This window comes from Hemiscyllium ocellatum, chromosome 22, assembly GCF_020745735.1.
Source record: "Hemiscyllium ocellatum isolate sHemOce1 chromosome 22, sHemOce1.pat.X.cur, whole genome shotgun sequence".
Lineage (NCBI taxonomy): Eukaryota > Metazoa > Chordata > Chondrichthyes > Orectolobiformes > Hemiscylliidae > Hemiscyllium > Hemiscyllium ocellatum.
In genome coordinates this window covers 37,275,582-37,301,305 of record NC_083422.1, presented here as the reverse complement: position 1 = coordinate 37,301,305, position 25,724 = coordinate 37,275,582, and the positions used below count along the sequence as shown (strand labels likewise).

Below are 25,724 nucleotides of genomic sequence, written 5' to 3'. Positions count from 1 at the left end.
TAAGAGTTATATTTGAAGTATAATTCAGGTACTTTAACAGTCTCCCCTCTGAAAACCATGATTGGTCCCAAGTCAATCATAAAATGCATTTGGTGTTCTGGTCAGGGTTGTAACACACCTGAATGCCAATCATTAATACTGCAGCAAAGGCCTGAAAGGATGTCCAAATATCAACTTTCTCACTTTCTACCTGCCAAAGGAAGTGCAGCAGAACTGTTAATGTCAACTTATTGACTTGTAGAAATCAAAAGAAACTGAACCATTAAGAAAATGAATACTGGTACCATTCTGAAACGCACAACAACATGCTGGATGTATATATCAGCAGCCAATGAGAAATGTGGTTGGATAATTGTCTTGGTGGTGACTTTTCATCAACACGGGTACAAGTACTTGGCAGAACTAAACAGAAGAAGGCAGGGAGTGTGGCGAAGCAAACCAGGTAAATGTCAAGAAAACAAATCAGCTAATTTTCATGCAGAATTTACCAATGGATTTATCTATAATTGTATTTAATATTCTGAAAAGACGTGAAGGGCTATATACTATTCATAGATGATCTATTAGATTTTTGAAAAGCATAGGTGCAGAACAAGTTAATCCTGACTCCAGCAAAGGAGGGAAAGCAGCAAATTGTGAATATGAAAACTTGGCAGCAAGATGACTGCTGACTGACAGTTAGGGTTTCCACATTAAATGCTGGATGTATTGGTATTTAAGTATGGATGGTCAAATGTATTTTTTAAAAAACCATCAAATTCATCACTTGAAATAGAGCAAAGATGTATATTTAAAAAAAAGACAACTCCATCCTTCTGCAATGGTAAACCGATATCATTTTACCATTTGCACTGTATTTGAAAGTGGAATGTTTTAATGTAGTAATTATGAGCTATGTTTCTGAATTTCTTGAACTCCAGTTATATTACTGTAAATGACTTCATTTTAGATAAATGTGATTAATATGATATAAAAATTGAAGATGTGAATATAAAACATTAGCTAATGATTTCTTCACTTCATCTTCCCTCTGTTGACTACTGTATCGATTCATTCCTGGGATATGCTTTCACGTGCAAACTTTTTTTCCATTCCCATCTTGAATCAGTAACTACCCCCATCATTTCTCTGTGTAGGTCACTGGAGCAGGAGCTCTAGCTAAATTTCATGACTGATACAGGAACAGTGAAGCCAATTAGAACACTTTATTAGCTTAACTAAGTAAGAACCAAAAGAACTGCGAACACTGTAAATCAGAAGCACAAACAAGTTCCTGGAAAAGCTCAGCATGTCTGGCAGCATGTGTGAAGAGGAATCAAAGTTAACATTTCTGTTCCGGTCATCCTTCCTCAGAACTGGACCCAAAGCATTGACGTTGATTTATCTTCACACATGCTGCCAGACCTGCTGAGCTCTTTCAGCAACTTCTGTTTTTGTTAATGTTAACTAACTCTTTGTATAGACATTAGACTTGGAAGCTTTCCAGTTTTTTTTCAATGGAGAAACTGCGAGCCATCTGGGGAGCTAAATTCTTCATTCTGCCTAAAGGATTTTTCAGCATGGTCGTCTGATAACTGTTGGAAGTGACTGCTGACTGATGAGAGATGCTGCATTTCATTGAATAATACAAGTTTTATTGTAGGGATTCTTATACCAGGATGGATGATGATTGTATTTGTATAGATATATTTTCCTGTCAAATTAAAAACAAAGCATGTTTGCAATTCTTGTGAAGTAGCTGAAGAAAATTAATGAAGCCATGAGTTAAGAGTGAATTAAGAGGAGGAATGGTTCATTTGACCCCTCAGTCAGCTCGACTATTCGGTAAGGTTATAATTGATCTGATTGTGGCCTCGACTCCAGTTTAAAACTTAACCCTAATACCCTTAGATTCTTGAATGACAAGGGACTCAATGTAACTCAGCCTTAAATATGTTCAGAATTCCTGTCTCTCTCACTGGGGAAGTAACTTGCACAAATCCACAAGCTTCCACAAAAAAGTCTCCTAATTTTTATCTTAAATGGAGACCATTTACTTGTAAACAGTGTTCTCTAGGTCTTGTCTCTCCCACAAAAGAAAACATATTTTCAGCATCCACCCTAAAAGTGCCCTTGAGCACTTATTTGTTTCAGTAGATCTCTTTCTATTCATTGAAAAGCCAATGGATGGAGACTCAATCTGTCAAACATTTTCTCTTCAGATAGCCCCTTCATCTCGAGAGCAGTTGAGTGAACATGTTCTAAACTGCTCCAAATACAATTATATCTTGTAAAAGATGAGACCAGACTGTACAGAGTGCTGTAAATGTGGTCACACCAATTCCTCACACAACTGTAGCAAAACTTCCTTGCATCTGTATTCCATTCCCCTTTGACTCAGAGTCCTACAGCACAGAGATAGGCCCTTTGGTCCAAACTGATCCATACTGACCAACATGTCCGTCCATGCTAACCCTATTTCCGTGCACTTGGCCCATATCCTTCAAAACCTTTCCTATCCAAATATTTGTCTAAATGCCTTTTAAATGTTGTTGATGTACCTATCTCAACCACTTCCGCTGATAGCTCATTCCATATGTGTACCACCTCTGTGTTTTAAAAAAAAGTTGTCCAGGGTTCCCTTTTGTTCTTTCCTCTCTAACCTTAAACTAATGCCCTCTAGTCCTCGATTCCCCAATCCTAAGAAAAAGACAGAGTATGCTCACCCGCTTCTTGCGCCTCATAATCTTACATATTTCTATAAGATCCCCCCCCCTCAGTCTCCTATGCTGTAAAGCAAAAAAACTCCTCACTTGTCCAATCTCTCCCTATAACACAAACCGTTGAGTCCAGGCAGCATCCATGTAAATTTCTTCTGCCCTCTTTGCAGTTTAATAATTTCCTTCCAAAGCAAGGTGACCAAAACTGAACTTAATACTCCAAGTGCGGCCTTACCAATGTCCTGTACAGCTGCAACATAACTTCACAATTTGTATAATCACTACCCCGACTGATGAAAGCCAGTGTGCCAAAAGCCACCTTCATTGCTCTGTCTACCTGTGACTCTACTTTCAGAGAACCGTGAACCTGAATTCCAAGATCCCTCTGTTCCAGTACATTCCTTAAGGCCCCACCATTCACCATGAAACTCCTATTGTGATTTGACTTTCCAAAATGCGAGACCTCACACTTACCCTATATTAAACTCCATTTGCCATTTCTTGGCCCACTTCCCCAGCTGCTCAATGTCCTGCTGCAATTTCTGATAACCTTCCTGTCTGTCTACGATACTGCCTATTTTAGTGTCATCTGCAAACTTATTCATCATGCCTTGTACATTCTCATCCAAATCATTGATATAGATAACAAACAGTAATGGGCCCAGCACCAACTCCCGAGGCACTCCACTACTCTCACAACCTATTTTATCCATCTCCTGTTTTTATTAGCTCACAAATATTTTACCCATGCTGCAATGTTACCCCCCATACCATGAACTCTTATTTGTAGAGTAAGGTTTGATGTGACACCTTGCCACCTTTATGGAAATCCAAATATGACATGTTCACAGGTTCTCCTTTAGTCCTCAAAGGACTGTAATAAACCAATTAAACACAATAAGCCTTTCACAAGCCCATGTTAACTCAGCCTGAATGTATTGAGGTTTCCCATATACCTTTCATAATGTTATTATATGGAGACAGGTGCAAAATGTCTGGTCAGCTTATCTGCTATTCCCATATTTTCCTTTGTTAATTCCCTGACACTTTGTCTAGAAGATGAGCACTCACTTTAATTATCATTTTTCTTTCTAAATGTCTGTTACAACTCTTGCTGTTTTTATCTTCAGCTGGTTTTCCTCTCCAATTCTAATTTCTCTTTCCTTGTTTATATCTTGGACATACTATAAAAAAGAAAGTCCTCTCACCTGTCTTTATGGGATTACCTGCTGCCTTGTTCAATTTGACAGTCTCTAAATTCCTCATGATTTGGGGATGCTGGTGTTGGACTGGGGTGTACAAAGTTAAAAATCCCACAACGTCAGGTTGTAGTCCAACAGGTTTAATTGGAAGCACACTAGCTTTCGGAGCGACACTCCTTCCATCAGGTGGGGAGTGACGCTCCGAAAGCTAGTGTGCTTCCAACTAAACCTGTTGGACTATAACCTGGTGTTGTGTGATTTTTAGCTTTAAGTTCCTCAGTTAGCTACAAAGAGTGCAATTTTAAAACAAAATTCTGCAGATTGAAACAAACAGAGGAAATGCTGGACAAACTCAACAGACCAGTTCAGAAACACCTCTGAAGAAGTCATTTTGGACTCGAGATGTTAACTCTGTTTCTGTCTCCATGATGATGCCAGACCTGCTGAGTTTTTCCAGTACTTCCTTTTTATCACAACGTATCCTGCCTCTCTAGAGTCTTTCCTTCTCACTGAAATGTATGTTTGCCAAGTGGTATAAAATACCTCTGCAAATGTCTGCTACTACAACTCTACTCTTCTATCAGTTAACCTAATTTCCCAGTTCCTATTTCCTCATCTGCAGTAAGGAATGGTGCTCTTTAGCACATCAAAAAGTTGTGATCTCAGCAAAGGCTAATTTCTTGTCATTTGGCTGTAAAGAATTTTGAGTATTTGTTGAAGAACTATAGACTTGGCCAAAGCTTTATAAGCACACACATCCGAACATTTGCAAGAATGCTAATACAAAGAAGAGCAATGTTTTATACTGTATGAGAAGTGAATGCTGATTGCTAAATGGATTCTGGTAGAAGTATGGCCACCTGATGAGTGTGACATGAGAATCCTCAAAAAAAGTCTGTCTTCAACAATACAAAGGTTAGCTTGATTCAGTAAATTGTTCCAATAATTTAGAAACATAGAAAGTAGGAGAAGGAATGCTTCTCAATGCCAGGGATCTGGGTTTGATTCTAGCCTTGGGTGACTGTGTGGAGTTTGCATGTTCTCCCGGTGTCTGCATGGGTTTCAACTTAGTGCTGTGTGCAGTTCAAAGATGTGCAGGTTAGGTGAATTGGCCGCGCTAAATTGTCCGTAGTGTCCAGGGTGCATAGCTAATATGAGGTTATGGGAATAGGGTAGTGATTTGGTTGGGACGCTGTTTGGAGGAGTGGGGAAAACCCAATGGGCCAAATGGCCCCTCTCTGCAGTGTTGTGATTCTATGCAAAGGCAACTCGGGTGCTTGAGTTTGCTCTGCCATTCAATATAATCATAGCTGGTGATCAAGATTTCCAGCTGTTGCAAACACTTCCTGTGTTTACTCTGCCTCCTTTTATAATTTTATAGGTTTCTATGAGATCTCCACTCATTCTTCTAAACCCCAGTGGAAATAATTCTAACTGATCCAGTCTCTGTCAGTCCTGCTGTCCCAGGAATCAGACTAGTAAACCTTTGTTTTACTCTCTGCATTGCCAGAACAACCATCCTCAGTTGTGGTCTCACCAGGGCCCTGCACAATTGCAGAAAAACATCCCTGCTCTCATATTTGAATTTGCTTGCTATGAATGCCAACTTATCTGCCTAATAGCTTTGACAAAGGTTCAGTTAGACTCGAAATGTCAGCTCTTTTCTCGCCTTACAGATGCTGCCAGACCTGCTGAGATTTTCCAGCATTTTCTCTTTTTCGCTGTTGGCCTTCACTGCCTGCCATACCTCCACGCTTGCTTTCAGTGACTGGTATACAAGGATACCCAGGTGCCCCTTCCCCTTGAACCTCCCAATTTACCAATCTATCATCATTCTGATAACAATCTGCCTTCCTATTTTTGCTGCCAAAGTGGATAGCCTTACATTTATCTACTTTATACTTTATTTGCCATGCATTTGCACACTCATTCAACTTGTCCAAACTGCACTGAATCTCTGCATCCTCCTCACAGTTCACCCTCTCACCCAGCTTTGTGTCATCTGCAAACTTTAAAATATTACATTAATCTTCACCTTTTCATTTCTATTCCCTTTCCTGTCTGCCTATCAGTTCTCTGTCCGTGTCAATACACGAACGTCAATCCCATTTGCTTTAATTTTGTATGCTAATCTCTTATCTGGGACCTTACTGTAGAAAAACTGAGCTCCATTACCAAAAAGAAGGTGTGTGGCCATTAAAAAATATCCTTGCATTTATATAATACTTTGCACAACCACCAGCCATCCCAAAGTGCTTTGCAGCCAATGAACACATTTGAAATGTAACCTCAATTGTCATATAGGATTTGCAATAACACCTATAAGCAGCAGTGTGATAATGACCAGTAATTTATTCTTTTCTCAAGTTCGTTGTGGAATCAGTTTTGGTCAAGACACCCAGAGGAAGTTTCTCTAATCCTTCACAAAGTAGTGTCATGGAATCTTTTACATTTACTCAAGCAGGCAACTAGAGTGTCGGTTTAGCATCTCATCTAAAAGACATTTTATACTAAAAGACATATCCCTTAATACTGGCACAAGAATGTCAGCCTTGATTTTTTTTTCTGTACTCCTACTCAAGAGTCACTGCATGAAGTTCAACAAGTTTTCTCAGTTAATATTTTGAATTGTAGAAATTTTAGGAGTGACTAGTTGTTCGTTGCTAAAGTGATAGAACATACATTGGTCTTAATTTAGCCAGGAACGAAGGAGAAACTAACAGCCAAGTCACTCTGTGCAAGTATTTAGAAAAATAGTGTTGCTGCATAGAGAGATCTACAAGGATAATGGAAAGAAGCTCACAATTTTTGAAAGTAACTTTGTTTAAAAATGACTAAGCTCCTTTGTTTTGTGTTTGTGTCTCAAAATCTTTCTCTTTTGTGTAGGTGGCGGCGGAAAGCGCAAGGGTAAAAGTAAAAAGTGGAAAGAAATATTGAGGTTTCCTCATGTGAGCCAATGTGAAGATCAAAGGAAATCAATAGGTGAGTAACGTATCATAAACCTTTGCCTTATTTGTGCAAAAAGCTACAGTTGAACGTTTATCATGCACAAGCAGTTTTGGTGAAAACACAAACTGACAGGAAACCTTTCCTCTTCAAGCAAGCAAAGAATGGAACAGGTTTTTAATTGTTAGTCTATTAGCTGCTCTGTCAAAATGGAGTAAGATATTCATATGTTAGTCTAATTCGGTCAAGTGTAATTTAAGTCCTTTTAATTTGGGTTTAGACATTCCACTTTTCCCTAGCAAAAGCATGCTCACCAATACTGTTTCCAGATTTACATCATGCAAATGCAGTTAAATGGTTCTATTTACACGTGGTGAAGCTCCCTTGTGAGAAACAGGGGCAAGGGGCCACATTTTTGTACTGTGAATTTAGGCAAAGTGGTTCAGACCCATCTGCATATGAGAAACAGACCCAGTCCCTATATTGTGTGAAAAAAGCTTAACAGTACAAATTGGGAAACTAGACTTTATAAACTGCAGAATTGGGCTGAGAGTGGCAAATGGAGTTCAATGCAGCTAAATGTGAGGTGATGCACTTCGGGAAGAATAACAGGAAGGCAGAGTACTGGGTCAGTGGAAAAATTCTTGATAGTGTGGATGTGCAGAGGGATCTTGGAGTCCATGTGCATAGGTCCCTGAAAGTTGCCACCCAGGTGGATAATGCTGTTAAGGAGGCATATGGTGTGTTAGGTTTCATTTGTAGAGGGATTGAGTTCCCGGACTGCAATATCATGCTGCAGCTATACAAAACGCTGGTGCGGCGACACTTGGAATATTGTGTACAGTTCTGGTCGCCCCATTACAGGAAGGATGTGGAAACATTGGAAAAGGTGCAGAGGAGATTTACCAGGATGTTGCCTGGTCTGGAGGGAAGGTCTTATGAGGAAAGGCTGAGACACTTCGGTCTGTTCTCATTGGAAAGAAGGCGGCTAAGGGGGGATTTGATAGAGACATAGAAGATGATCAGAGGATTAGATAGGGTAGACAGTGAAAGACCTTTTCCTAGGATGATGACGTCAGCTTGTACGAGAGGGCATTGAGGGGTGATAGATTTAAGGCAGATGTCAGAGGCCGGTTCTTTACACAGAGAGTGGTAAGAGCGTGGAATGCCCTGCCTGCCAATGTAGTCAACCCAGCCACATTAGGGAGATTTAAACAATCTTTAGATAAGCACATGAATGATATTGGGATAGTGTAGGGGGGGTGAGCTGAGAATAGTTCACAGGTTGGCGCAACATCGAGGGACGAAGGGCCTGTTCTGTGCTGTATTGTTCTATGTTCTATAAATAGACATCAAAAGAATCTCTGGGACTGCACTGCACTTTAATAGACAATTGATAGATACAATGTAATATATAGCCAAGTCTTTGCTTCCATTAGATTTTGAACATTGATTTTGTTTTGGTCCCTATGTCTGTTATTTACACTAGTGGATCTCCAGTGACACTACTCCTTGGCTATTATACACCAATAGCTTATATTGGAGGATACCAAAGTCACAAGACAGAATAAGTCAAATTTCATTTTTTAAAAAAATAATTATTTCAAATATGTCTGGAGATTGGGTTTTGCAACTATTTGTAATTCTATAAAATTTACTTATACAGATTTTTCTCTACCTTTTTATCCTATTACCTTGTATAAATCTGAGAATAGACAGTGAACTGCTTTATACACACTGGGAGGTAGGTGTCTGCTAATTAATAGGACTGGAGTAGTTGCGCTTGGGAGCAGTCCAATGTATTTGAAAGTAATTTTGAATATTCTTGGAATTTGGCAGAACCAGGCTTCAGGTATCCTGTTGTTTCACATTATCGAAATTGGAGGGTTGTGCCTTTGGCTGCATAGGGGTCCTATTGCACTGACACCACTGGGCATGGAGAATCTGCAATTTCACACAGTTGTGAGGACAAAGCTGAGGTTTAGCATAACTGGGAGTGCAATGTGGGATTTGGCTAATTGGTGTAACCCTAGTCTCTGTCAGTCGAGAGATACAGGTAAGAGGGGATGGGTCTGTTGATGCTGGACATGTCTGATTCCATTTTGGCTTGTGGCATTCCAGTTGATCTGTATTAATAATAAATATTTTGGCTGATTTCTGTAAAACTCTTGTATATTTTTTCTCCTATGTAGGAACATGATAAAATTAAAATAAATTAAACAGAATTCCACCTTGTGCACCTACCATTTTAAAATTGTGTAATTATAAACCAGATTTACATTAAATTTGAATGGGATTCTCTTGAATTTAGGAAAATGGTTCTATTATAAAACATCGCACTTTTAAAACTTTGACAGTGACGAGTAAAATTGCTGGTAGACAAGAAAATAGACAAGAACTTTTGCCCTGGATGGGGGAGTCAAGAACTAGAGGGCATAGACTTGGGGTGAGAAGGTAAAAATTTAGAGCGGACCCAACAGGCAACTTTTTCACACAAAGGGGTGCGTGTATGGAATGAGCTGCCAGAGGAAGGTTGGAGGCTGGTACAGTTATACGATTTAAAATGCATTGAATGGGTATATGAATAGGAAGGATTTAGAGGGATGTGGGCCCAGTGCTGGCAAATGGGATTAGATTAATTGAGGATATCTGGTCAGTATGGATGAGTTGAACTGAAGAGTCTGTTTCATCTCTCTGACTTTATTTGTTGCTGTTTCTTTGAAAATGAATCCAGTTCTCATGAATGGTATTTGACACAGCAAACAACTGCTAGATCATATTCAGGTGAGAGTATAACTGGGGACTTACTTTATCTTCTATTCTTAACATTGCTATTAGCTAACTTGGGTTTTTATCGCAAATTAAGTATAGTTTATAGATTCATTCCCCGATCTACAATTGGTTGCCAGAACTTTTACAGAAAATATGTTGAATCATCAACATGTCAGATTGTTGAGCATCAGAAGTGATTACTAGGCTCCTTGCTATGATATTTTTATCATCGACAATCGTGGTTGAATTGCCAGACGACTGGAGGTTGGCTAACGTGGTGTCATTATTTAAGAAAGGTGGTAAGCAAAAGCCAGGGAACTATAGACCAATGAGCCTGACATCGGTGGTGGGCAAGTTGTTGGAGGGAATCCTGAGGGACAGGATTTACATGTGTTTGGGAAGGCAAAGACTGATTAGGGATAAGCAACGTGGCTTTATGCTTGGCAAATCGTGTCCCCACCCTGTCCAAACGCAACCCCCCACCCCCAATCCTGTTCAACACCATACCCCTGGCCCCACCCCATCCAAACCTGCCCCTCCACACCCCCCACCATGTCTAACCCTGCCCCCAACACAGTCCAATGCCACCCCCTGCCCCAATCCTGTCCAACACCACCCCACTGCCCCGCCAACCCCATCCATCACGGCCCCCAAACCCATCCAACATGGCATCCCTCCTGCCCTCCTCTCCATCCCCCTGCCTCCACACCCCTTACACTCCCGTCCCACTCCCCCGCCAACACCGCCTCCCCACCCCTCTGCTCCCAAACCCGTCCAACACCGCACCCTCACCCCAAAACCCCGTAAACCCCCGGCCCCTCTCCGGGGCAGCTGGACTGGACACCAACAAGACTGCAGCAGCTGTCTTTGTGGGGTTAAATTTCCAAATACACAGACACACACACACACACACACACACGCTTTTACTGCAACCTTTTGACAGGTTCCATGTTTGTCCTTTAAAGGACAATGTTGGAGAGATTACCTGGGGGCAGGGGGGTTTGGAGTACACCCCTCTGTCGAACTGCAGGGAAAGTGTCGGGGAGAGAGGGGGTGGGAGACGGTGCCTGTTTGATTGTGTCTTTTGTTTACAGTGATTAATGTTGGAAACAAGTCTTTGATGTAATAGTTCTATCGGGACCGTGTGGGCGGCACGGTGGCACAGTGGTTAGCACTGCTGCCTCACAGCGCCAGAGACCCGAGTTCAATTCCTGCCTCAGGCGAGTGACTGTGTGGAGTTTGCACGTTCTCCCCGTGTCTGCGTGGGTTTCCTCCGGGTGCTCCGGTTTCCTCCCACAGTCCAAAGATGTGCGGGTCAGGTGAATTGGCCATGCTAAATTGCCCATAGTATTAGGTAGGGGGTAAATATAGGGGTATGGGTGGGTTGCGCTTCGGCGGGTTGGTGTGGACTTGTTGGGCTGAAGGGCCTGTTTCCACACTGTAAGTAATCTAATCTAATCTAATGTAATCTAATCTCCTTTGGGTAATCTGATTTTCAGATAATTGGTATTCGGACAATCAGGGTTCCTCTGTACTCATGAATAGGAGGGGTTTAGAAGGATATGGGCCAAGTGCTAACAAATGGGGCTAGATTAGGTTAGGATATCTGGTTGGCATAGATGAGTTGGACCAACAGGTCTGTTTCTGTGCTGTACATCTGTAAGACTGTCTGTCAATGAAGGTCAAAAGAAGACTGTATCATTAAATGAATTAGGTGACTGTTGAACACTTGATATATATTTTACAATATATCTACTCAGTGTATTCCTTAAGCAGCTCAATCTTTGGACTGAAAACCTTCCATCTCTCATATTGAGGGTTTGTTCTCCAATCTGTGTCTTTTTCCCTCAGCTTTTGCATAATTCATTATAAGTGAAATTTTTGGACTTTTTCTGAGAATAAATGCAAATTCACGTTATAGTACTTTGCTGTGCAAAATTTTTTAAGAAACCTGTAATAAAAAGCCAGAATTTCTTAGATATATTTCTTAGATTTAAAAATAGCTTATTTCATCCTGAAAACATTCATGAGCGCTTGTTTTCTTGTGCCTTTGCACAAGTGTTTCTGTATATGCTAGTATATTCGCATCTGTACTTGAGAAAAGCCAGCATGAGGGTAATATCCAAAGTGGATGCCTTGTTCACTGTGCTTACTAAATACACATAAAAGTACACTGTCCTGGACATCTTAAAGGTGGAACCATTGCTTCTAGTTCAGCGAATAGAAATGCTTTGTCTCTTTTTCCTGGTGTTACCCTACTAATTCAAAGGGAGAAAACTGTTCCATTACACTCAGGGCATGCTGCATTTATCAGTGCTAATTATAGTTTAATTCATCAGAGGGAAAAAGGACTTGTCTGGAATAATTCCTTTTGTGTTGACTAGACTGGTTAGTAGGCTGCTGATTTAGTCATTGTAGTCTGCACTTCAGTCATTATTACTCGGCTGTAAGGTTCAAGTTAATTGTAGGCTGTTGGAGCTATAGTGCAAAAGTTATTTTGCAGAGTACTAACCATGATGGACTGTTTGGTTAAATTGCTTGGTATTGTCATTTATTGCTTGAACTGTCTGCAGACCTTGGGGCTTGATTCTGCACTTAGACTTTATAAATATATGTTGTAAATCAAATAAGTGTTTGCCTTGGAAGAGGAGATGCACAGCTAATACACTGTATAACTTTGCGCATAAAGTAAGCACATTCATATATTTATGGACATCACTTTGATTTTGGAAACAGCATTTTGCAATTTCACTATAGGAGCAAGGATTTCTAGGCTGAATTTTCACTTTGGGTGTGAGAAGCAGGTGCCTTTCTCGTGTCTCTATTTCAGGAGGGATGTAAATGAAGTCATTCAAAGAAAATTTGAGACTTCTGTCTGGAATGAACAGAGTCCTGTAAGGAACAGTAAGATTGACTAGACCTATAACTGTTATGTATGAACACACGAGCAAGGAACCAGTATAGATCACCCAGCCCATTGAGTCTCTATTCAGTAAAGTCATGGCTGATCTAATTTTAACCTCAGCTCAACATTCCTGCATATCCCTGATAATCTTTCATTCCCTTTGTAATCAAGAATCTTGGAATTTCAAAGAGCAGAATGTAATCCGATTGAAACATACAAGATCTTGAGGGGTCTTGACAAGGTGACGGTGGAAAGGATGTCTCCACTTCTGGAAGAAATCAAGCAAAGGGTTTAATGGTAAGAGGTCACCCATTTAAGAGAGAAAACAAAATTAATCTCCAAAAACACATTGGGAGCAGTCCTTGAACCTTGTTGAAGCAGAGGTAGACAGATTCTTGATAAGCAAGGGGTGAGAGGATATCTGGGCAGTGGACTTGTCAGATCAGCCTTGTCCTGTTGTATGAAAGAGCAGACTTGTGGTCTGAATGGTCTGTTCCTGCTTTGTCATGTTCGTATGAGCCATAATTGAATCCACCCCTGGGAGTTTCACAAGGAGACCCCTCCCCATCAGCCAGTTGTTATGGAGACATTTCCCTACCTAAATGGGTCTCCAGATAAGCCGACAAAACTAGATAACCAATCACAAGGCTTTTCAATTTAAGAGAAGCTGTGAACTGCAGTAAAAGCTTAGAATGAATTGATATATCAACATGAAGGTTCATTCTGACCCTTTTTTCAAAGCCAATAGAAGAAGCAACCAGGCCACCATTGTTGTGAGGATTGCGCTTTGTAGGACAACCTTTCCTGTGCTATGCCAGGAAGACAGGCCTTAGACCTGATTGGAGTTTGAGTCATGACTCCCCGGTGCCCCTCCAGCAATTAAACTGGCTACCCGTTGCAGTAAGTAGCTGAGAATCCCAGTGGCTTTCTCTCCCTTTCGTTAATGCAGTTAATGAGCTGCTTTGACTGCCAGCCTTGTGGGTTGGGAGTCCTATTTGGCTTCAAACACTGCCTCAGCAAATATGGAATTGGATGCAAAAAAACTGGCATGGCAGCCCAGCAGTATTGGCCAGCTCTATCTGCTTCCATTCGCAACCTTAGCAGGTGACAAAGACTTTGCTATAACCTGAACAAGTCAGCAGGAATGCAGCATTGATTATGCAATCAGTGTTTCACATAGTTTCCTGTAATGTTTTGCATCTTATAAAGGCAATATTTGCTGAGGCAGTGTTTGAAGCCAAGTAGGGCTCCCAACCCACAAGGCTGGCAGTCAAAGCAACTCATTAACTGCATTAACGAAAGGGAGAGAGAGTCACTGAGATTTTCCGGTCGATCTTCAGTTACTTACTGCAATGGGTAGCCCCTTGGTTTGGCCATTTAGTCAAAAGGCAGCACTTCTACAGCACTTCCCTTTAAGTGAGTTGGTTAGCTCATTTGGCTAGATGACTGGTTTGATGCCAACAGCATGTGTTCAGTTCCTGTATTGACTGGGGAAATCATTGAAGTTTTCCTTTCTCAACCTTGACCCTCACCTGAGGTGTGGTAACCCTCAGGTTAAACTCAGCATCAGTCATCTCTCACTAATGCGAGATCAGCTCTGAGGTTTTCAGGAAGTATGGTAACTTTACATTTTCCTTTACTTCTCTGTACTAAAGTATCAGCATGGATTATTTGCAACAATTCTTGGAGTCACGCTTGAATCCTCAACACAAGTGTCAGACTGAGCAAAGACACATTAGAGTGCTGGTTCATAGTTCCTTGAAAGTAAGGTTGCAGGTAGATAGGATAGTGATGAAGGCATTTGCTGTGCTTTCCTTTATTGGTCAGAGCATTGAGTACAGGAGTTGGGAGGCTATACAGGACATTGGTTAGGCCACTTCTGGGATATTGCATGAGGTTCTGGTCTCCTTTCTATCGGGAGGATGTTGTGAAACTTGAAAGGGTCCAGAAAAAATTTATAAGGATGTGGCCAGGGTTGGAAGATTTGAGCTATAGGGAGAGGTTGAATAGGCTAGGGCTGTTTTCCCTGGAGTGTCAGAGGCTGAGGGGTGACCTTATAGAGGTTTATAAAATCATGAGGGGTATGGATAGGATAAACAGATGAGGTCTTTACCCTGGGGTGGGGGAGTCCAGAAGTAGAGGGCATAGGTTCAGGATGAGAGAGGAAAGATATAAAAGCGAACTAGAGCAACCTTTTCACCCAAAGAGTGGTGCTTATATGGAATGAGTCGCCAGAGGAAGTGGTGGAGGCTGGTACAATTACATCATTTACAAGGCACTTGAATGGGTATGTGAATACGAAGGGTTTAGAGGAATATAGACCATGTGTTGGCAAATGGGATTAGATTAGGTTAAGATATCTGGTTGGCATGGATGAGTTGGACCGAAGGGTCTGTTTCCATGCTGTATATCTGAGTCTGTGACAACTAGAAGTTTAAGGTTAAAAGACCTGAAAATGTAGTGTTTTCTTTGGTCCATGTGTGCTCACACAAGTAAGATGATGAAATTATAGAATGAGCTCTGAGTTGTAATCATATATTGTCCAGGCTGACCTTTCTACTATTTGTTTAATTAAGCTGTACTATACCTGTTGAAAATTATTGTTGAGTTGCAACTCTTTGCTTACTCCAAGGTAAATCTTACTTGTTATTTCTTCCTAAATCATTTTCCTAAGACCAATTGTTCTGGCAATTACTACATTAAGTTAGCTGCTAGGCAAGTCAACATGTCCAGTAGGGTTTTTCAGAAGCCTTATCATGTGCTTTCTACTTTAAGCTTTGAGTTCGACCACAACTTCCACAATGTTTAGCAAAGTTTACTGTTGAAGAAAGAGAAACATAATGTTAGTAATATAACTTGTAGTTGTTTAGTAGAAAACATATATTTTAGAATATTGCTATCTGAGATAGCAGAGTGGCAGTCAGGTCATCATTTGGAAAAGGCTGCTTCAACTCCAGTAAATCAATCTGCGTTCAATTAAATGTCAAAAGTCATTTGTAATTAATAATACATTTTGTACACATGCACTGTGCAAAGCCTTGCATATTGCATACACTTCCTGTCCACAAACCTTTCTTCCTGTTGTCACAATTTTTGCGTGACATTTTTATGCAGCGCGAAATGGTAAATTATTGAATGATTGTGTCAGTATTGGGGAAGTTGTACAAAGTATGTTAAAGCTTTGTTAAATGGGAACAGTAAATTTTCTGTCATGATACAGTTGCAGAATTCACTAATGGGTTGGAAAATAATGAGAATTTGGAATATTTGTGAGCAGTTTTGGACCCCATATCTATGGAAGAATATGCTGGTGTTAGAGGGTGTCCAATGCAGGTTTACAAGAATGATCTTAATGATGGTGTTGTCCTACGCAGAGCAGTCAAGGGCTCTGGGTCTTTCCTTGATGGGATTTAAAAGTACAAGAGGGATCTCATTGAAACTTATCAAATAGTGAGAGGCTTAGATTGAGAGTGGATGGGAACAAGATGTTTCCGATAGTAGGAAGGAGTAGCATTCAAGGACACAGACTGAGTGTGCTGAGATGAAGAGGAATTTCTTCAGCCAGAGGGTGATGAATCTATGGAATTCATTGCTGCAGGTGTCTGCGGAGCCCATGAGATTGAGTGTATTTAAAACCTAGAGAGGTTCTAGATTAGTAAAGAGATCAAAGATTACAGGGATCAGGCAGGAGAATGGAGTTGAGAGACATGTTGGCCTTGATTGGATGGCAGAATAGACTTATTAGACTGGCCTAATTCTGCTCCTGTATTTTATGGATGCATACATCGAATGAAATTAGAATTGTGCAAAGTGAGTGATCAGATAAAACTTTAAGCATAACTACATTTTAAACTTCACTTGTGTCAAAAGCATCTGATGTTGATTTTGCAACAGGCAGACCTGCTAACTACCATTTGTCGTCTGATCTGTTCCCCTATGCTGCTGTCACCCATTCTCGACCATGGTGGATCATCCTGTGCCTATTATTCTTCTATACCCATTATAGCTAAATACAATTTTTTCCAGCTCAATGTAAACCAGCACAGTCCATATTTTAGCTGGCTGGCCAACAGCTGCAGTGGTTTGACCGTCTTTGCTGGTGACAACACAGCAGCACATCCAGCATGTAGTTTGGGCCTCCTTGTCAAGTGTATAATTTCTGAATAACATTATTCCCAGGAGGAGGAAGTGGGACAATCACGAAGACATCTGCTTTGAAAATAATGCCACTGTGAGTTCTGCCTCCTACCCCCATTTACCTTACGAATCCTTCCCTTACTCCTAAGCTTGCCAGTCACACCACCTAAATGGTGTGTGCAATGAATAGCAGTAGCAAATGTTAAGTAAGGAAGACCTGTGAGAAGGAGCAGAAGCTGTGATTTAAAGTAAGTTTCTGTTACACCTCCTTCTGGAATGTGCCTATGCAGAGGAAGTCTGGAGAGGAATGCAGTGGTGTTTGTCGAGGTTCGTCCCGAGCAGTGCCGTGACACGGGACTCCGTGCTCTACGGCCTTCCCCGGGACGCACACTGAGACGAACATCAACTGTGCCTGGAGGATCATCAACTCGGTGAAGGATGCTCTCTGGGTGGTCTGTTGATCTTCCAGCTGAAGGAGTTGACCCCGACTGAGTGTTGCAGACTGGCACATTCCAAGGTCCAGGACTACGTGTTGAGGCTCGCGCTGAAGCTTGGGGCAGCTGCCGCCAAGGCGCAGTGGGGAAAGACCACCGTTTAACATCTGCCTGCCTAAAGGAGAACAGGAGGCCCATGCAGTCGTTTGGGCGCTGCTGACACCTCAGCCAAATATATGGTCATATGAGTGAGAAATGCACAGACCTGTAAATACCAATGATAATTTCTGATCTGTGTATGTAAATGTTGACATATGTATGGCATGACCAAATGTACAGACCATCAAACTATTTTATGATTATATTTACGAATAAAGTATATTTTTGAAATAAAAAAAAATTCTGTTAAGAAGAAGGGAGTATTCATATTGCCATAGAGTGATGGGCTGTCTTGATGGGGACCACTGGTGACCATCAACAAAGGAGTGTCATAGTGGGAACTTAACAAAGAGGAGGGTGACAATAGGCTGTGGCAAAGCATGCTACCCAGGATGGATTGGTGCAGAACGGAAAGGAGGAATTTGAAAGGATAGAATAATGATGGAGCACGCAGCTTGGAAAGGTAACCAAGTGGCCATCGCAAGAGAGACCAGGATTAGCAACCTGAAGCATTTGTGAGAAAAGTGGATGAAGATGAAATCGGATTCGGTTGATTTTAGTAACAGTGAGAATGCAAAAAAAGAGAGGTGAGAAAAGTTGTCATAGGTTTGGTGGAGAAAACTACTGAAAAGCCATCCAGTGGCCAGAGTGTAGAATTGCACTGTGATGCCAATGTATGCCAGAATTCACACTGAAAATTTAATGCGAACATACAGTTTAAAAAATGACTAAGTCAAGAAGTTCCATCATTCTGCGTTACTCTTATTCATGTTCTAAATGCATTTGTTCCAATCTGTGCAAATGATATAAGTTGATTCTGATCGGTTGGTTTAATATAATTGTCTCCCAATGCTGATTTCCATCTTCTCTGGAACTGCAGTAGATCAAATAAACTTAAAATATTAAAAAAAAAAGCAATTGATCTGCTCCAAAGTGGGAATATAGATCATTTAAGTGTTTTAAATACTTATTTTCTTTTTAGATCACTGCTGTCCTCTATCAGTGCTCTGTCTGTATGTTTGTTTCTAGACACAGAACGCTATATCTTCATCTCACCAAGAAAATTGTGGTTACACTGGTCTCCAACTTAATAACTCGTCTGTTAACTGAATCTAAAGTTTCAGGACTGCACCTTGACTTGTAAATGACTCAAATATTTACAGCAACATTTACACAGCTGCATTCCATTTTACATGGCATAATGTATTTGAGGTGATTTTTTTTGGAATGTGTATATGTTTTACTGACAGGTCTGATACACAAGTGAAATCTCATTTGATTGAATTGTGATCGTTTAATTAAACAGCATAGGAAGTCTTTTTGGCTCCATTTGCAAAATTGTTCTTTGTGCTGCAGAATGCTATGAAGATTTGAATTAAGATTTGATTTGCAGTGACTGTGAATATAATTGTGGTGTATGTTTAAAGAAATAGCAAAATCTGTACAGATTACAGACAAGTGACTACCATAAACAGTATTAGCGTTGAAGATATTTTGATGGACTTGAATAACATAATTACTGGACAGGTTTACTCCTCCATTTATGTGCATTTGGCAACCTTGAGAAACGTTAGCCATGTTATAAGATTTAATATTACTGGTAAAACAGTAATTAGCTTAAAGAGCTCTTATGTAATGCAAAAAGTGAATGTAGCAGCATAATTCAATACACCATGGTTGATGTTTTAGGATGTATTGACAGTGGCTCAGTCACTGTTCATCAGATTGAGAAATAAAGGATTAATACCCACCTTATACTAAAAGCTGTTTCACATTTACATTATGAATATCTGTATGTACACCCTTCCTACATTAGGAGTAGAATATACATATCTGGATCTTACATCCATTAGTGAAAATATTTTAATCAGTACACACTTCAGTATATGCACAGTGGATTCTAAGAAAGAATTGTCCTTGGTTAAACTACTAAATACAATGAATGCACATCATAACATTATGATACGCATGAGAATGGGCGACCATTTGTCGCATCTATTTTCATTCAACCAGAAAGAAGCTGCAATCCTTTTCTGATAACATTCATTTTTTTAAAAAAACTCATTCCAGAGTTTTCACTTCCACTGCTGTATAAAATTTTCATTCCAAATGTTGATTATTATTTGTGTGAAGAACTTGGTGGTGATTGGTTCTGAATTTGTTTTTACAGTAGTGTAGCCCAGTATCTTTTTACTGCATACTTTGGCAGAAAGCCATTGTTCGAATTAATCACTTCTGTATATCCCATATTCCATACATCTCTTGAAGGATTATTTAGTTGCCTATTTTCTGGTCTCTCTGGGGCACAGTACAGTCAGTTTCTCTCCCTAGTAATTTTTAAAACGACATGCTTTTATTATTTTGGCTTAATTTGTTCACTCATTACATATGCCAGTCATTTTGTATGTGTGACATTTCAGTTTTTTTTGAGATTCACCTGCCACAGGTGAGTCCACTTACATATTTTATTCAAACAATTTTGTAAGTCATTTTCAAAAACAGTGTAATTTTCTAATAAGATAATGTTCTGTGTTTACCAGCTGATAACCAGAGAAGCAGTCATGCAAAGAAACTTCTGTTTGACTGGCTGGAAGCAGCTTTGACCCTCGTGATGAGCTTCACTTTTCAGCACGCTTCCATAATAGACAACAATACTCATTATACAGAATTAAATGAGCTAATAACCTGGTTTGAGCATGTCATCAGGGAATGTCTAGCAAAGTGGAAAGCAGTACAGTGCTGGTTTCTCTGCGTAGATTGTTATGTAACACAAGATGTCTGGAATAGCCATTGTGCAGCGCATTAAAAGCAATTCCTGTAATCTGCAGGTTCAGTCAATCGGTAGCAGCTTTTCATCCATCAAGATGCCTAGACCTGCTGTACATTGAGGTGGACGAATGCTGTCTCCACCAAGCTGTCAGGCACACCAGCGCATGGGAAGCACTGGGATTTTAAAAAGGAATACTTAGAAAATATTTGGACATGGCCTTCTGACACACATCACTTTACCAGAAAAAAAAAGTTATGTACAGGTAGCCTGGTAAATTTGCTAAGTAGTTCAAGTGAATGACTGCAATTGTGTATCATTTATGAACATACTTAAATATATGGTATCCAGATTCCCAGTTTAAACCTGTTGCTAATGTAGCACAGACATTTAATAGAAGTCCATTTTAGTATGATGACAATTGGGTGAGCATTGAAAATTTGTGCATTTGTTTGTTTTTATATTAATATGGAGAAATGATGTTTTGTATTATAGATGAAATTTGAAAAAGTAAAAGAAATATTTGTGTTTAGCATATTGCTTTTCATGACAACCAGATATCTCAGCATTTTACACACACTGAACCGTGTGACCACTTTTGTAAGTTCAATGTGCAGGTAAGTTGTATATTGTGAATAATGAGCCTTAATTTTCGTGTTTCAATAGGGAAATGCATTTATGTCCTGTTTCCAGCATCTAAGATCTGAATCTCGTTCCTGCTAGTATTTTTCTGAGAGATGTGAGCAGGGAAGGGCTGTGATTAACAGTACATGCAGGAGGGATGCGGTACAGAAACCGAGTGATTAGAAGATATACCTTAGTTCTTGGAGACAGCAGCCCACTCCCAATATTCTCCTTATATTCTGTAAACCTCAAAATTCACCATGATTCCTCGTACCCCAGCCCCATCCTGCATTGGAATCTTGATGAATGTTTGTTTCTCAGACTGGAGAAAGATGGGTGATGGAGTTTTCTGGGAATAGTAATAAGACCATAATTGTGGGGGCGTAGGACGAACTGGGAAGTTGATTTGCAGGCTTTTTGTCCCTTGTATGGTGCTTTGGAGCTTAAAGATGTGTTGCTGGAAAAGAGCAGCAGGTCAGGCAGCATCCAAGGAGCAGGAAAATCGACGTTTCGGGCATAAGCCCTTCTTCAGGAATGAGGAGTGTGTGCCAAGCAGGCTAAGATAAAAGGTAGGGAGGAGGGACTTGGGGGAGGGGCGTTGGGGATACGATAGGTGGTTAAGGTGAGGGTGATAGGCCAGAGAAGGGGTGGAGAGGTCGGGAAGAAGATTGCAGGTCAAGAAGGCGGTGCTGAGTCTGAGGGTTGGGACTGAGAAAAGGTGGGGGAAGGGGAAATGAGAAAGCTGGAGAAATCTGCGTTCATCCCTTGTGGTTGGAGGGTTCCTAGGCGGAAGATGAGGCGCTCTTCCTCCAGGTGTCGTGTTGCCATGGTCTGGCGATGGAGGAGTCCATGGACCTGCATGTCCTTGGCGGAGTGGGAGGGGAAGCTAAAGTGTTCAGCCACGGGGTGGTTGGGTTGGTTGGTGTGGGTGTCCCAGAGGTGTTCTCTGAAACCTTCCGCAAGTAGGCGGCCTGTCTCCCCAATGTATAGGAGACCACATCGGGTGCAGTAAATGATGTGTGTGGAGGTGCAGGTGAATTTGTGGCGGATATGGAAGGATCCCTTGGGGCCTTGGAGGGAAGTGAGGGGTGAGGTGTCGGTGCAAGTTTTGCATTTCCTGCGGTTGCAGGGGAAGGTGCCGGGAGTGGAGATTGGGTTGGTGGGGGGTGTGGATCTGACGAGGGAGTCGCGGAGGGAGTGGTCTTTCCGGAATGCTGATAGGGGTGGGGAGGGAAATATATCCTTGGTGGTGGGGTCTATTTGGAGGTGGCGGAAATGACGACGGATGATACGATGTATCTGGAGGTTGGTGGGGTGGTAGACGAGGACCAGTGGGGTTCTGTCCTGGTGGCGATTGGAGGGGCGGGGTTCAAGGGCAGAGGAGCGAGAAGTGGAGGAGATGCGGTGGAGAGCATCATCAACCACGTCTGAGGGGAAATTGCAGTCTTTGAAGAAGGAGGCATCTGGGTTGTTCGGTATTGGAATTGGTCTTCCTGGGAGCAGATGCGGTGAAGGCGAAGGAATTGGGAACATGGGATGGCGTTTTTACAGGGGATAGGGTGGGAGGAAGTGTAGTCTAGGTAGCTGTGGGAATCAGTCGGTTTATAGTAAACGTCTGTGTTGAGTCGGTCGTCCAAGATAGAAATGGAGAGGTCTAGGAAGGGGAGGGAGGAGTCTGAAATGGTCCAGGTAAATTTGAGGTCTGGGTGGAAGGTATTAGTAAAGTGGATGAGCCTCCTGTGAAGTGTCGTAGTACAGTGTGTCCTGGAATTTATTTGGTTCCTTTTCCTGCTGTTTCCGGTTCTGGTTGTTTGTTGTAGTGGCTGGTATCTTGGGTCCAGGCCTGTGTTTGTTGATGGAGTCTGTGGATGAGTGCCATGCTTCTGGCTGTCCACTGTTTAGTAATAAGACCACTAAATTTTTATTAATGATCTAGACTTGGATGTACGGAACACAATCTCAGAATCTGATGGGCCAAAACTTGTAAGTATTGTAATCTAAGATATAGTGTTACATTTCAAGAGGGCATAGACAGATTGCTGCAATGGACAGATGTGGCAAATGAAATTTAATTCAGCAAAGTGAGACATTTCTGTAGAAGGAGTCAGGAGAAAACTATATAAAATGAAGACTCCAATTCCACAGTGAATGCAGTGGCAGGAAGTAGCAGGGTATATGTATGTAAATCATTGAAATGATGAAAGATTGTACAAGTGGCAGTAAGGTTTTTGAGATTTTGGGGATTATACCTAAAGACATAGAGTACAACCTGGTATAAAATACTGATTGATTTCAACTGGAGTAGTGCTTCCCGTTCTCGGCGTCACACTTTTGGAAAGATGTGAAGCCACCAGACTGCAGATACTTACACAAATAGTTCTACAAATGCGAGCATTCAGTTGCATGGATAGGTAAGTTTGTAGATGATACCAAAATTGGAAGTGTAGTGGACAGCAAAGGAGGTTGCCTCAGTACAACGGAATCTTGATCAAAGCACCAATGGATTGAGGAATGGCAGATAGAGTTTAATTTAGATAAATGCACGATGCTGCGTTTTGGAAAGGCAAATCAGAGTAGGACTTATTGGTAAGGTCCTCAGGAATGTTGTTGAACAAAGAGGCCTTGAAGCGAAGGTTCAAAGTTCCTTGAAAGTGGAATCGCAGGTAGGTAGGGTAGTGAAGAAAGCATTTGGTATGCTTTCCTTTATTGGTCAGAGCATTGAGTATAGGAGTTGGGAGGTCATGTTGCAGCTGTACAGGACATTGGTGAGGCCACTTTTGGAAAATTGCATGCAATTCTTGTCTCCCTCCTACCAGAAGGATTTTGTGAAACTTGAAAGGGTTCAGAAAAGATTTAAGAGGATGTTGCCAGGGTTGGAAGGTTTGAGCTGTAGAGAGAGGCTGAATAGGCTGTTTTCCCTGAAGCATTGGAGACTGAGGGGTAACTTTATAGAGATTTATAAAATCATGAAGGGCATGGGTAGGGTAAATAGACAAGTCTTTTCCTTGAAGTGGGGGAGTCCAGAACTAGAAGGCATAGGTTTAAGGTGAGAGGGGAAAGATTTCAAAGGGATCTAAGGGGCACCTTTTTCATGTAGAGAGTGGTGCGTGTATAGATTGAGTTGCCAGAGGAGGCTGGTACAAGTACAGCATTTAAAAGGCACCTGAATGGGTATATGAATAGGAAGTGGTTGGAGGGATATGGACCAAGTGCTGGCAAATGGGTCTAGATTAGTTTAGGATGCCTGGTCAGCATTGACAAGTTGAACCAAAGGGTCTGTTTCCATGCTGTACACCCCTTTGACTGTATAAGAGAAGTTGAAATTGTTGTCTTGAGAGAATAGAAGATTGAGAGGAGCGAGACCTCGGTAATAGGTATGGTAGAGCTGACAAATGACAAGTAATATTTGTGCCACACAAGTATCAGACAAAACTATATCCTAAATGAGGGAATCTGAACATTGCCTCTTATCGTTCAGCAGCATTATTGTAATTGAATTTCCCACTATCAACATCCTGGAAGTTGTACATTCCTCAGTTGTAGGGAGGAAGACAAGGAAGGCTTTAAACAAGGTTGGGAATTTTAAATTGCAAGTTATTGTTTAACTGGGAGCCTGAATATGCCAGTAAGCACATGGGCTGAGTGAACAATACTTTGATTTAAGTTAGGACACAGGCAGCAAAGTTTTGGATGTGTTTGGTTTCAAAGAGGGTAGAGTCTGGAGTGAATTTGAAGAATCAAATCTAAAGGTAACAAAGGTAAGGTTTCAGTAGTTGAAGAGGTGAAGCAGGGATTGGGGCAGGCACTGTTAAAGTTGGAAATAGTCTGAATGATGATGTGGCTCTAAGATTGAATGCTCATCTTATTTGAGTTTGCATATTGTCTGGTTCAACCTCTAAGTTATCCAAATGGAGTTGGTGGTTACTTTGTGAAACTCAAAATGCTAAAGAATCAAGGGAATACAATGCCACAGCACTTTATTCCCAGTTTGAATAATTGCAAACTAAAATATCAATGTATTTTACAATGTTCATGCAAAAACTATATTGTTGTCTCTTCTATTTCGATTTGTATTCCTTAGGTTGCAGAATGAAACTGAAGTCCTTAGGATATACGATTGTACTAACTTTAATGCACCTTTCTCGTGCATTATTAAACTGACGCCGTCTCTGCTGCCTATGGTCGATATAAAAGCTCTCATGGCACAATTTCAAAGAAGAGTAGAGAAATTATCTTTGGTGTATTGATCAATATTTATCTCTCAATCAATATAATTAAGACCAATCATCTGGCTGCTATCACACTGCTTACAATAACTTGCTATGCCAATTCCTTGCTTTACAACAGTGATTTGACTTCAGTGTAGATCATTAGCTGTAAAGCACTTTGGGATGTCCCAAGGTCATCAATTGCAAGTCAGTCTTTCCTAGATTGGGTTAGCTGCAACTCAGTCAAATGAGCACTGACATCCAATGTCTAGAGAAGATTGGCTCATGCTGCCCCATGTCTGTGGACCTATTCTCCAGTGTAATTGACCAGCTTCGTAAGTTTTGCAGGGCATGAGGACAGGGAGTAAGGGGATAGTTAAACATCTCTTCAGTTCAGTGGCTTTAACAAAGACTCTATCTCTCTGGGTATAAATCTTAGCAGAGTTATTTAAATTCAACAATCGTCATTGGGGGAAGCTTCTACCTTTGTCATGGAGGGGCTCAATATAGACACTTGGATCAGTGTATAAAGGCCAGTGGAAGAGTGCCAGATAAAATGCAGTCCATGTTAATGTCTATTTGTAGTATGCCAGTCCAGCATAATTGTTCCGGCCAGCCCTTGACCTTTTTCTGCTCTTACATTGAAAAGGAACACTGCACTGCTGTGAGGGGATGTGCCAGCTGCTCCATTAAGGACTGGATAAACATTCACAGTGAGTGTTAGAAAGTTCAAATGAATTAATACTAAGGCTTTCCTCAGAGATCTTAAATTTTACATTGTTCGAAGTGCTGAACTGATAATTGTGCTTTTTAAAAAAAAGAGTAGAGTGGTGGAGAATGTTCTCAGATAATATGATAGCGCACTATTGAA

The 25,724-nt window shown here is 41.0% G+C and overlaps 1 protein-coding gene across 1 annotated transcript in view; it reads left to right on the top strand.

The window, feature by feature from the left end:
- The window catches only part of LOC132826481 (G protein-coupled receptor kinase 5-like), a 222,639-nt gene that overhangs the window by 60,716 nt on the left and 136,199 nt on the right, over positions 1 to 25,724 (top strand). The window contains exon 2 of the mRNA XM_060842439.1: positions 6,788 to 6,883. Within this exon, the coding sequence (XP_060698422.1) occupies positions 6,788 to 6,883 (96 nt within the window). The remainder of the gene's footprint in view (positions 1 to 6,787; positions 6,884 to 25,724) is intronic.